Consider the following 13,123-nt stretch of genomic DNA (forward strand, 5'->3'; position numbering starts at 1 on the left):
TGCTTTCTTTCAATAATATACAACCCAGTGATGTTGTGGGTTTGATCGATCCACAGGCCTTACTAAATTTCTACAATGATATAATTTATTCTTAAGAATTGTGACAGTAATATTTAGTGACAGCATTCTGCTATATGTATTGACTATGAAAATGAGAAATCAGGTACATTTTGTTGAAGATCTTATAAATCATAAGATGCATTATACAGACAGTCATGATGAATTAGTTACCGTAAATTATGAAATCATGTGTTGATTTTGAGTTTACTCGCTGGGATATTTTTTGTTGTGTATATAAGTTGTTATTAAAAATAATACTATATTCTAGCTTTGATATGTGTTTCATGTAATCACGTCTATTTTTTATCTAAAATTACCCTGTGACTAAATATAAAATAAAAAATCACCTTGACTGAACTCTGAAACAGTAGTTAATATAGTAGTGGGGAGATGTGTGGGACATAAAAGGAACTGTACTAAGGAAAGTCCTATGGGTTTTTATGAGGTCAAGAAGCCTTTCTGTATTTATATGTACAACAGTTTTATGGAGTAGAGGAGTGGATACGGCTGATCAAGGAATGAGAACCTATCTCTCTGAGCGTCAGTGCCCACATCATCTACTGCAGGGTTACTCCTGGTCCTCACAAGCCTTTGAAGTCTGGCTGCAGGACATTGTGACATGCCTAGTTGAGGGCCACTTATTTGCAGTGAATTCAGCACCACTTGCATATATGTTGATCTACCACAAAGAAAGTTGGAAATGGCAGAATGTCGTGAACATACACTCCACGATTTCGCTTCCAAATATGTAAACAGATACAATGATGGTCTAATTAAATGGCCCAGTCGAGCTGTAACCATAGTTCTACTCAACTGTGCAAGTAACCATGCTGAATGCATATTAACCAAGAAATTGAACTCATGTAACTTCAATAATGGACTGCATGGTGGTGTGGTGGTTAGCACCATTGCCTCACAACAAGAGGGTTCAATTCCCAACTAGGACCCTCTGTGAAGAGTTTGCATGTTCTGCCTATCTATGCATTCTCCCTATCAATGCTTCCTCCCACTGTCCAACATGCATGATAGGTTAATTGGTGATTCTAAATTGTCCCTGGGAGTGAATATAAGCATGCATGGTTGTATGTCTTGTTAGTCTCCATGTGTCCCTGTGATGGACTGGTAATCTGTCCAATGTGTACCATGCCTCTTGCCCTATGATAGATAAACAAGCTCAACTGCAAATGAACTTAAGGTACAAGAACTAACCAAGAGCACTGGATTTCTTAATAACTGATAGAGGACATGAACACTCAATGACCTGGCAGAAATCCAGGCAGATTTTTATTATAACAACAACTGAGAGCTATTAGGCAACAGAAACCAGATGTGACAGGGGACATAGCGAAACTTAAAGAAGTAAAAAAAAGACCAAGATCAATCAAAATAAAACAGTAAAATCGCATAGCAAAACTAAGAAAACAAAAGTCAGAGTAAAATTAAATGACTAAAATCCACTGATCATGACATTGTCAGGCTTCTCATAACACTTTATAGTAAAAAATTCTGATCTTAAATTTTCAGAACAAATATAACACAATGATCTAACATTTTACGTTTTGAAAAGTAGTTGGGGTATTTTCAACAATGGGGAAAACTAGATTTAAAGTCTCCCTAATGTTACCACTCCTTATGCTACAAGCTAAACATGCCCTGACTCCACATTAAAGTATAATGTATTGGTAATATCAGAAGGTTCACCCACGCCTAGCTTCTTACTCAAATACTTACATGCATGAGTGCCAAAAAAATGGAGTTTGTTTGGGACTTCTATTCATCATTCTGATTACTTAAGAACTGCAGAAAAAACTAAATGAGAAGGGAATGAGCTCACACACCAAGCCTCTCAGATAAGATCTCAAACACATACACACACCCATCAAAATTCCTAATAACAGGAATGACACATATGACTGTATTTACTGTAATCCACCTGAGAGCAAATCTTGAAGCCTGACATTGTAACTCTCAAGAGGTGCCAACAGCTGAGCAAGACTAAAGAGCAGGTAACAGTACAATGCTAAATTAAGTGTCTGTATAGGCAATTGTTTTAGTTCTTTTATGTCATTAATATTGTCATATTTTTGTAGTTTATTATTATCATATCTTTATATATTCAACAAGTCAAACCTCACTTTCTTTGAATGTTTAATTATGTTCAATTTATAGAGGTAGAGGGCAAGCCTGTGTTTTATTTTCATGGCTAGAAACATTCTAGTCGCCAGTTTTCAACTGAAAATGGTTTTTTTTATTCAAAAAAGCTGCTCTTATAGACAGTGTCGGTCATCTTACTTTTAAAAAAGTAATTAGTTACAGTTACAAATTACTTCTCCCAAAAAGCAATTGAGTTAGTAACTCAGTTACCTCATTGTAATTAGTTACGTAGCAAAGTAACTGTGATGTTATTTCTCATGTTCTATACGCTATTACGTTCTATAACATCTTTAACTCAAAGATGTTTATATTAACTGATTGAAAAATAAAAACACTATATACAGTATTTTAGAACATTTGGTATTTACTTGAACTCAATAGATTGCAGCCTGCCATATGACATGCATAGAAATAAATGAAAAATGTAAATATTAAAAATGAAATTCAAGTGCAATGTTAAGAAACACGTGTAAACTTGGGTAAAACGAAACAAAGGAAAATCTGGCCATTAAGTAGTGCAAATCTCTGAAACTGTATTTTAGGTCTATATTTGGGCTTGGGCTTGGGTTAGCAGCAGCAGCAGCAACAAGTGTCATGTTAGCATGTGTTGATGAGGTGCTTCATAAGATTCGAGTTGTTTGAACAAGATTTGGATAAAATATTTTTTTGTGTGGCCAAAACCTGACACTTAGCTTCATTCAATCAAATTGTAGTAATGCGCCACTTCACATGCTCAGTAACGGCAGTGGCGTTGCAACGATGGGAAAATTATTGAGATTCATCGTTACTGAAAAAAATAATGCCGTTTGTAACGCCGTTATACTCTAACGCTGTTATTACCAATACTGCTTATAACAGGAATGCTAAAAACATTAAGACGATACAGGTTTATATTTTCTAAAATATATCACCATAAAATATTATTATTTTGGAAGTCCAGAGGACCACAATTTCACAATTTATCAGTGCATAAAAAATTAACACTGTCATGTGAACCTGGTACTCAAACATTGCCTAGATTGCAACAGACCATTAAGTATCCTTGAAGATTTTTTATTATTCATAGATAGACGATACGGAGATAGATGCAGAAGGAAAGTGAACAACAGAACTTAAACAGGTAGAAAGAGAACTAATCAAAGGTTTGAACAGTTTTTGTGGCTATATCCAAAAAGATTTCTTTTTTTTTCAGCTTTCTACATCATGACTGCCAGGAAGACTGTAAAGTTCTTGGTGGTGGTTGTAGTGATCACCTCCCTTCTGGATCTCACTAACAGCTTCAAACCACTCTTCTCATTTGCTGGAAATTCCATAACTCACCGTGACATTACACAAATGGCAGTGCTACGAAAGACAGCTGAGGTCTGCCGAGACATTGCTGCATCTGAGGGACGAGACTTCAGCCTGAATGTGAGTTGAAAATTCGCCCAAACATTTAGCAGAGATGCATTCAAATAGAGAAACTAACTTGTCATTGTTGGATAATATCTAATCAAACATTATGAGGTGTGGAAATTCAAATATTTACATTATTTTTGATAGAATATAAAAATATATAACTCAATAAAACTGTGCAAAGTACATGAGAGTGACGTCCTTGTGTTAATTTATTTTCAACATGCACATGCTTATTTTTTTTTATGATTTTGTCTCCAGATTGATAACAATTTGTCAGCTGATAAGGTGCAAAGTGCTTGTTCTTCTAGAGGTACCTCCTCATTCCTTCTCTCCACAATGTTCCAAATTTCCATTGCCAATATGTACTTCAGCAATGCAAAAGTGGACGTGGCTCTTGCTCTAAGTGAGGCGCACCATTTTGACGATGAGACCTTCCAGGGAGGCAGGGATGTCATTACAGCAGGTAAACATTAACAATGGCAAGACGGCTGTGAATATCAAATTTTCTCATATATATGTATATAGTCTATGCTGCATTGATTAAAATGGGAAAAAATGGCAAACTGTGTAATGAAAATATGTAGATCAAATTAGATTATATATTATCTTGTAAACAACTTGTCAACTTTCGGAAAAGTAAGGACATGAGCGTAAAAAACTGAGACAGATTTTTTTTAAAATGTTCTCAACTCTTTCAAGATTGAAAGACACTATATAAATGACTTTAATATACTACAGCAAATTACATTTTTTAGTCAGTTCAGATTTACATTTTACACAGTGCTTCAGCATTTCTTAAAAAACCAGGTTGTACACCAAAGACAATACAGATTCAGAGCAATACAATACAGTGCAATTGATAAAAAAATTAAAGAAATGGTCATCATGGAGAAGAGCTGATAGAAACAATTGTTTAAAAGGCCATTTCTGCACACTGTCGGTGTGTACAGTGACAGGCAGCAGTGTCCATAACAGCTATCTTGTTTAGTGCATCACATATTTAGAAATTGTCCTCCTCCAGAACCTTATCGTTTTTTTCATGCAGGCCAAATAATAATTCTAATGTTTTCTGAAAACAGGACTGCTATTGGTGATGAAAGCCACTGCTAAATGTGTCATGAAAATAATAGCTGCAATGAGATTGAGGATTATGTTGTAAAATTAATGTATATTAGCACAAACCACAATTTTTCCACCTTAACCAAGTGATGTTATAGCCTAAACCTAATCAATAAGTGAAAGGAGCTAACTTAAGTTATCAAAAGAGCCTTTTACAAACAAGTCTAAGACTTCCTCTCATACAGCAAACTCCGTGACCCAACTCAGTCTGGCTCTGAATGGAAATAATATTTTTGGAAAGGAACTCTTTCAAAGTTTTTGTATGGTATGTTTTGATACCAAGCCCTGTTAGACTGTTATATCCTCTGTTTTTTATTAGATGTGAGAGTGGTGAAAATCAGATGTAGACCCTCACAGTTCACTCCACCACCACTTACACATGATAGGACTTGCTCAAGGATAAACATTAGGTTGTTTTCTGGTTTAAAACTTTTTTTTTTTTACATCATACCTAAAGAAGTTGCGTAACTATTGTTCTTATTTATCAGGTTTGTCTGCTGTAAAGGCCAGTGTGAAGCTGGAGAATTTTGTTGCTGGAAGGACGACTTTAGGATGCGTCTGTCACACTTTACAGGTAAAACTGATGATCATTTGGTCACTAGTTTTAGGGAAGGGTTGTTGAATGATGGCAAAGCATTAGTAATGCAAAAAGCAAAGACTTTGACCTCAGTTTTCACGTTTTGTTTTTTAGGACTTTTACAGCCACAGTAACTGGGTGGAGCTTGGAAACAACGCTCCATTCAGTGCGCTGATCAAACCAGACAAACCTCTTACCAAACTGGCAGGTATCCATATTTTTTAGATTTGATCTGTTTGTCACATACAAGAGGACTGTGGACAAGCTGATGTTATAAACTTTAGAAAAAAAATACAACAGCCGCATTGTTGCTTTCATGTCACATATCTGTCAACAAATCCCCACCCTGGTATTCAAAGCATGACTCTTGTACGTGATGTACATGGACACACACCCTCACTTGAACTAGGTACATTGTTACGCTATACTCATATTTCAAGCTGCGTACAAGACAGACCATAACTTATCATCCACTTTGAAATTAATCCAGTTATGAAGGTAGTTTTAACGTGTATTGTTTTAATGTGTGATCTAAAGATTGTAGAACAGAATTTTACTTAAATCAAGAACTCCAAATCTGTGGGTAAATATGTTGCTCGCAGTTTTGATTTTGTTTCTTTCACTTATATCAGATTGTGTTAACTGTTCTTTTTTGCTTAATTTGCAACAGGACCAAATACTCCAACATGTAGAAATTGTACAGAAGGGAACTGTGCCAACAACCTTCTGCCTGATCTGCTGCAGCAGGGTCTTCTTACCTCAGGCTACTTCAACATCTTCTCCTCAGCAAAACCATCAGGTAGTTTTTAGAGACTTTTTATTGTTTGAAACTTTATGTACTCTAAGTCTTACAGCAAAGAATATTCTCTCTGTTTTAAGGTAAATGCAGCCATGGGGGATCATTTGATAAGACAAGCAAGCAGGATCCAGTAGGGGGCATCAATAAGGATGATGTTGAGTCCAGTCATGGTTTTCTTCATCACCAAGCAGCTGACCTGGCTGTGATTGCCACTATGGAGCTACTTGAGGACATCAGACTAACTATAGGAGACAAGAACTTTCTGCGGTATGGACCAGCTTTTTGACCCAATAACTGGCACATGATAATGAGCACATGAGGGATAAAAACATGACCAAACACACCTGCAGGTAGAAATGTTCTTATCTTGTCATGACCTCAATGAGCGCCTTCGAAATTTATCACACACACAAATTAGTACATCATTTGAAAAAGGATGGAAATAAAGCAGAAAGGAAAGAGGAAATGAAATACCATGCATGCAGCAATGACTAATCATAGATAATCCATGCAACAAATAACAAAATGTAAACTTCTTTTCATTGATTGAGAATTATGATCAATCGAGTCTTTACATTAACCCAACTCAAGAGAGACAGGAGATAGGGGGAAGAGAGAGGGGGAATAACAACACCCCACTGTAAAAAATAGTCAAATAACAAATAGAATTTTAGGCCCAACAATTTTTTCCTAACAATGGGTATAGTACATATGTCCGTATGAATTAGCCTGGCTATGGCTCTGAACCCACACATTATACACCATATGCTTGACGCAGTGGCTTGGATTGTAAAAGCGCTTTGGGTGGTCAACCAGATTAGAAAAGCACTGTGTGAGAACAGTCTATTTATCATTTATCTTTAAAGTACTGTTGAAAAATAAATTAATAAAAGTCTGCTTTTTCCAGACAGAAATTAAAACCATTTTTCTTGCTATTCACAAACTTGTATGCTGGGCTGTCACTAATGAATTATGTCCTTAAAAGCTGTGTGATCATGAATTGTCACCATTGAGAGAAAAAAATGTGTTCACAATTGACAAAATAATAAAAAACAATTTCTCCCTTTTGTTTTTGCAGCTTGATGGGTCTTTCTCAGTCATCCGTGTTGTGTTTCGTCATTGACACCACAGGCAGTATGAGCGATGACATTGCTGAGGCAAAGAAGGTTTCCTTTAGCATCATTGACAGCAAGAGGGGAACCCAACAGGAACCCTCTGCCTACATACTGGTACCTTTCAATGACCCTGGTAGGTAATTCACAGAGAGGTGTTATACAGGAATAAACACAGTTATTGGCTGTAATTCATTTTAGTTATCTATTGGATATGCAGGTGTTGGACCTCTGACTATGACAACCAATGCAGATGTATTCAAGGAGAGCATCAACAAGCTGACTGCAAGAGGAGGAGGAGACATCCCAGAGTTGTCCATGTCTGGGTTGCAGGTGTTGAGAACAACTTGTTCACAGTTAAACTTTCAAATCAATTAGATTATTTTAGATCGAGCAGCAAAATTTTGTAAAGCAAGAACCTACAATATAAAGACATTAGTACTATTAGTTACTGAAAAATAAAATGCAACTATTTCCCTCCTGTTCTGGTAGAATGGGCGGGCATGTCACTTCTCAGATATATTTTCTTAGTTATATTTTGTTGTCACTTTTCATAAATATATATATTTCTATGCCTAACAGCTTGCGCTTACAGCAGCACCCCCATCCTCTGAGATCTTTGTCTTCACCGATGCTCCAGCTAAAGATTTCCAGTTGAAAAATACGATCATTGGTCTTATAGAGAGCACCAAGTCTGTGGTATGAGTTGGCTTTTAACCATCCTTGCTCTTTACGTCGATATATATCCCATGAAGAAATGATGGGATATATAGACTGTACATCATTGTGCTGTACATCATGAGTCTGTTTCTAAAGTTTTATTTACTCTATTTTCTTCCCGTTACACTTTTAGGTTACTTTCATGTTGACAGATGTGATAGCCAGACGTCGCAGGCGCAGGAGCTCTGGTGTGTTTCGGCGTGCAGTGAGTCAGTCAGATGCTCAGCTGTACCGAGATCTAGCTCAAGCCTCAGGAGGTCAGGCCATTGAGGTCACCAAGTCAGACCTCTCTATGGCTACAAGTGTTATTGAGGATACATTAGCCGGTGCTGTGGTACGATACTAAACTACAAAAAGTATCTGGCTAAAGAGGGTGCTGTAAATTTAAACTTTGTCCTCCTTCCTTTTTCAGGTGACAGTATTTCAGGCCATCCAGAATCCTGGAAGGCCTGATAAATTCACTTTTATGGTTGATGGCTCATTAAAGAATATCACCATTTACATCACAGGAGCCTCATCTCTTACTTTCAGTCTCAACAATACTCAAGGTGGTTGTTGTCACTGTTTTTTCTTTCTTTATCAGGTGTTGACATCATGCATCAACACCAACTAACAATATCTTGAGACTGGTTTGGGCTGGTAGACATGTAACATTTCTCTGTCCTCCAGGTGTAACTCAGAATTCCAGCCTGTCAAGCGGTCCTTTGTTCTCCCTCACTAAAGTAGGAAACTTGTGTCGGTTAAAAGTCAACGCAGAAAATCAAACAGGATTGTATCAAATCAGCGTTGGCTCAAATAACCCCTACTCTGTTAAGGTCATAGGTCAGTGGTTTGATGTGTTGATTTATTTGAGCAGTTTTTATTTTTCTACTTTCACATATCATCATCATCATCCATGCTGTATGTGTGTGTGTGCGCATGGGCATGTTTTTTTTTCAGGTCAAAGTTCTGTGAACGTCATTTATAACCTTTTGGAAGCGCATGAAGGAGCCCATCGAGACTTCAGTCTAAAGGAAGGGCGTCTTCTTTCAGGTTTTACCCCTTCTATAATTTTTGTCTTGATTATTTGTAGATTGTACATGGCACTAGTGCTTCCTACAGGCGATAAAGGTGGTTGCCAATGGTACTATTCTTGTTCACCTTTAATGATTTTCTTCTGAATTAAAAGGAGGCATTAACATGTAGACTTTCATTTGTCTTTTTTATTTGCCTTATTAGATGTATTCTTTAAACACAAGGATTTAATCAAAAGACGAAATAGTCAGTTGATCTCTAATTCATCACTTGATTGTAAAATATTGTCAGTAATCTAAAGTGTTTTGTATATAGTTTTTTTCAGTTATTTAAATGTTCTTTTCTTTGCTTACTGATATACTTCTTTTAAAAGAAAACACTTTTTACAATACATTAAATCACTTATATTAATTATATTCATTAATAATCATTATTCTAGTTTTTAATTTCACCTGGTACCAGTGGTGACGTTTGTCTTTACCAATGGTGACTTTAATAGGCCCTATTTTTCTTTCCAGTACAGGTCTTCTTTTTAATCCATCACAATCTTCCTTGCCCGTGTAAATTATGTTCACATCCTAAGAAGGAGGATATTGTACTCATAAAATCTCTGCTCATTTTATAACTTTCAGGTGGGAATGCCAGCCTCTTGGTGTCTGTGACAGGAAGTGAAACAGTGAGAGTCACAGAAGTCACTCTTTTTGACAGCTCGGGACCAACAGAAGTCAATGGATCATTGCAGGCATGTCACATTAAAGGATACAGTTTTACACTATTGTTTGATGTTTTCACACAAGAATTCTCTCTCAAAAGACGCAGTTGGTTCTAGTTGTCAGTGTTTTCTGGCAGCTGGTTTTCAAACCTCAAATAGTATAAAGCTAGTGATGGCGTTCATGGTTTTTAATCCTACGGCCATGAAAATACATTGCCATTTTATGTTTCTGTAAATGGCCAAAGCATACGTTATCTGCAATCCATATATTGTTATTTTACATTCTTTGTTAAAATCGTGTGCACAGTTTCTACATCCCTTATGTATTCATTTTTTTTTTTTTTTTTTTTTTTTCCAGTTAAACATGAACATTTGCGTTATCGACCGATAAATTGGGCTTTATTAGGAGGCTAAGCTGCACTTTCAGCAGACAGACTTGTATTTGACTACACAAATCCTCCAAGCGATACAACCATATATTGTCATAAATTCCTTCATGAAAGTACAACCCTGAGCAATCTGTCAGTATCTGTGGTGCGGAGAAGGAAGGACCCAGATTCAGACTTCAAAAATGTTTATTCCAAACAAAGGGCACGGACAAAAAGCACGGCGGAGCCAGTTATGAAAAATACTAAACTGTGAAACAAGCAAGACAAGACAATACTTTGCGGCAAAAACCTGACCTGACAATTGTGGCGTGAACGTGGAAGGTAAAAGAAGGGTTTCACAATGACTTATAGAAACCTGGAAACTATAGACTGCGGGAGGTGATTAGTAACAAGGTGCAGCTGTGAAACAGAAAACAGGTGACTTGAGTGAAGCTAAGTGACAGGGGAAAAAACAAGACAAGAAACCTAGAAACCTGAAAACATAACAAAGACCAGAAAACAAGATAATCAAAACATAATACGTGACACAAACATATAAGTGTTACCCTTTCACTGTTGACCTGGCATTAAAGCTCAGTTGTCAGAAAATAAGGCATTAGACAATGTGCAATTAGACAATATGTTTAAAAACATTAAATAACTACAAGTGGATCATACATACTTTGCAAATTTTTGGCTACAAGAAACACATAATGGCAACGTATTTTGCTGGAGACTTGCCTGAGGACTTTATAATGTTGTCAAAATCTTGTCATCTTGATATAGTGGCTTGTTGCTGTCTTGTATGTAACTATAAATAAAACTCTTTCTTGTGTTACACAGTCAGTTGGAAATGGGAATTACCTGGTGACATTTAGTGGAGTTCCTTCAGGGGATTTTGTGCTTCTCCTGAAAGGCGAGGACATAAGTTCCCCATCCAGGTCCACACCGAGCAGCTTCCAAAGACAGGCCACCACTCGGATCAAGACCTCCAGCATCTCTGTCTCTGTGAGAACAGTTTCATTTCTCTGTGAAAAATTATGTGCTTCAGCATTTTAAATAGAAATGTTTTAACATCCAAATTATTCCCAATTTATGATTTTTGACAATTAAAGCACAATTATGATAATACATATAAACCTAGTTAGCAAAACATAGAGATTTTATTCTCTTGTTTAAAATATGTTCAATGGTTGGATAGGTTTTACATTATCTTTTAATGACAGAGCCTGGTTAGGAATTGTCTTGCTAAAATAAGTAAACCAAAAAAGTTCATATTGATTGACAGATGTGCAAGTTACTCACACCACGTATTGAAATGTGCTCATGCATCTCATGTATTTAACCCAAGCTCCTCGCAGTGCATCAAACAGTGCTGTCACAGATACGTTGGTTGATTCATGGACAAGTACTTGTGTGTTTTATGGAAAAAAGGGAGCACACCAACACCTATGCAAAAACAGCTGATTTGTGCATTTTGAATAAAAATGCCATCTCCTGTGGCTACAATCACTCTCTCCATTGAGGCCAACAAGCATATGCCCAGCCCTAAATCAAACAACAGTGTTTATGTCTTCATAAACCACTTCACTCAATTTACTCAAATGAGGCAAATGAGCTCTTAATGAGAGGAAAGTAAGTCTCCTTCAACAGATATTGACATAAACTACATTTATATCCTCAAAGATGTAGGATACCTCAACTGACTCACTCACCCTCAAGCTGATTCAGTGCCAAAGAATAAGCACTGTTTTATCTCAAAATTTTAGAGCAGCCCAGTTATTAAGGAATCAACTTTTGCAACTAGCATACATTCTTCTGTACTTTTTTTTCTTTAAATATAAACTAATTTAAATATCTATCAGCACAATTAGAAACTTTGTAAAAACTAAAATGATAACTTAATCTTTCCCATACTTTCCATGCTCTACTTCAAGTCCCAAACCAACATTACCAACATAGAGCCCGGGTCCTCCATCTCCATCCCTTTCACAGTCGCCATGACCACCAACGGCGTTGTTAACGACTCTGCAGCTGGGACGTTCACTGTTCGAGCCAACAACGATCGCAGCTATGCTTCCACTTCCCCGAACACTGTCACTATTGAAGCAGGCAGTGGAGGTAAAGCTAACGGCACTGTGACCTTGACAGTTCCAGCCAATGCTGCATCTGGAACAGATGTGACCCTCACCATTGAAGCACAGGATGCAGCTGCTACTGACATCAACTACACTGTCCTCAAATTTTCTGTGGTTGAAAGGGTAAGAAAAGATCAAGAGGTGGTTTGGTAAAAATGTAGATAAGTTGTTTAAATCCTGATTTGATTTTCACATTTGTTAGTATCATGAAAAGCAATATTGCAAAAATAAGCAGTTCTTAATAACCTGTTCTTAGCCTTTAACTTGTTATAATTTGTATGATACCCAGTCCCTGTTTTATTACTTTACATCTACTCTACATTCAACTTCATTTCCGTTCTTCCCCTTTGTGTCGCCAGGTGACAGATGTTACTCGTCCCACATGTCGCGAAGTCAGCACATCAGCTAACTGTCCCTCCTCTTCATCGCTCTGTGCTTCCACCCAGTGGGAATTCATTGCTAATTTCACTGATGGCGTCAATGGAACAGGCATTGAGAGCATCTCCATACGCCAAGGAAACGGTACTCTGAATACCAGCACAGTGGTCGGAACAGGGGGTGAGAACGTTACAGTGGTCACCTACAGAGCCTTCTGCTGCTCACCAAATGTGGAGTTTGTTGCTGTTGACCGAGTGGGTAATCTGGGGAGATGTGTGGGACAGGTGAGACAGCCCACCACTGCTGCTCCTGTCACTACAACTGCAGGTGGCACAACATCCAGTAGAGGGCACACTTTGAGCATAACTCACACTCTCTGGATCACTGTTGTGGTGTCTGTAATCTGGAAATGAAAGAGATGACTTAACCTGCAAATCTGGATCTATGACATATGAATATTTGATTGTAGATCATTTCTGAATATATAAGCATTTTATGACCTATCATATAAATCCTGGAGGGGTCTAGAGGTACACCACATTACAGCAGTGGAGCTAATTCACATGCAAGAGTG

The 13,123-nt window shown here is 37.2% G+C and overlaps 1 protein-coding gene across 1 annotated transcript; it reads left to right on the plus strand.

Annotated features, from left to right (window-relative positions):
- Positions 1 to 1,999: 1,999 nt before the first annotated feature.
- Positions 2,000 to 13,123, plus strand: LOC140305621 (von Willebrand factor A domain-containing protein 7-like). The gene is made up of 18 exons (XM_072384568.1): positions 2,000 to 2,066; positions 3,407 to 3,624; positions 3,871 to 4,075; positions 5,220 to 5,305; positions 5,423 to 5,516; positions 5,979 to 6,107; positions 6,188 to 6,374; positions 7,186 to 7,355; positions 7,440 to 7,552; positions 7,802 to 7,918; positions 8,073 to 8,273; positions 8,352 to 8,487; positions 8,609 to 8,761; positions 8,879 to 8,971; positions 9,586 to 9,699; positions 10,881 to 11,041; positions 11,971 to 12,294; positions 12,531 to 13,123. Exons 2-18 carry the CDS (start codon positions 3,418 to 3,420, stop codon positions 12,960 to 12,962), a joined length of 2,922 nt encoding a protein of 973 aa, XP_072240669.1. The 5' UTR covers positions 2,000 to 2,066; positions 3,407 to 3,417; the 3' UTR covers positions 12,963 to 13,123.

The sequence above is a fragment of the Leuresthes tenuis genome, unplaced genomic scaffold (assembly GCF_036924035.1).
Source record: "Leuresthes tenuis unplaced genomic scaffold, fLeuTen1.0.hap1 SCAF_4, whole genome shotgun sequence".
Lineage (NCBI taxonomy): Eukaryota > Metazoa > Chordata > Actinopteri > Atheriniformes > Atherinopsidae > Leuresthes > Leuresthes tenuis.

Coding starts and splice junctions, on each gene's coding strand:
- LOC140305621 (XM_072384568.1), top strand. CDS start 3,418: ATGACTGCCAGGAAGACTGTAAAGTTCTTGGTGGTGGTTGTAGTGATC. Junction 6,375..7,185: donor GGAGACAAGAACTTTCTGCG/GTATGGACCAGC, acceptor TTGTTTTTGCAG/CTTGATGGGTCTTTCTCAGT. Junction 8,972..9,585: donor GGAAGGGCGTCTTCTTTCAG/GTTTTACCCCTT, acceptor TATAACTTTCAG/GTGGGAATGCCAGCCTCTTG.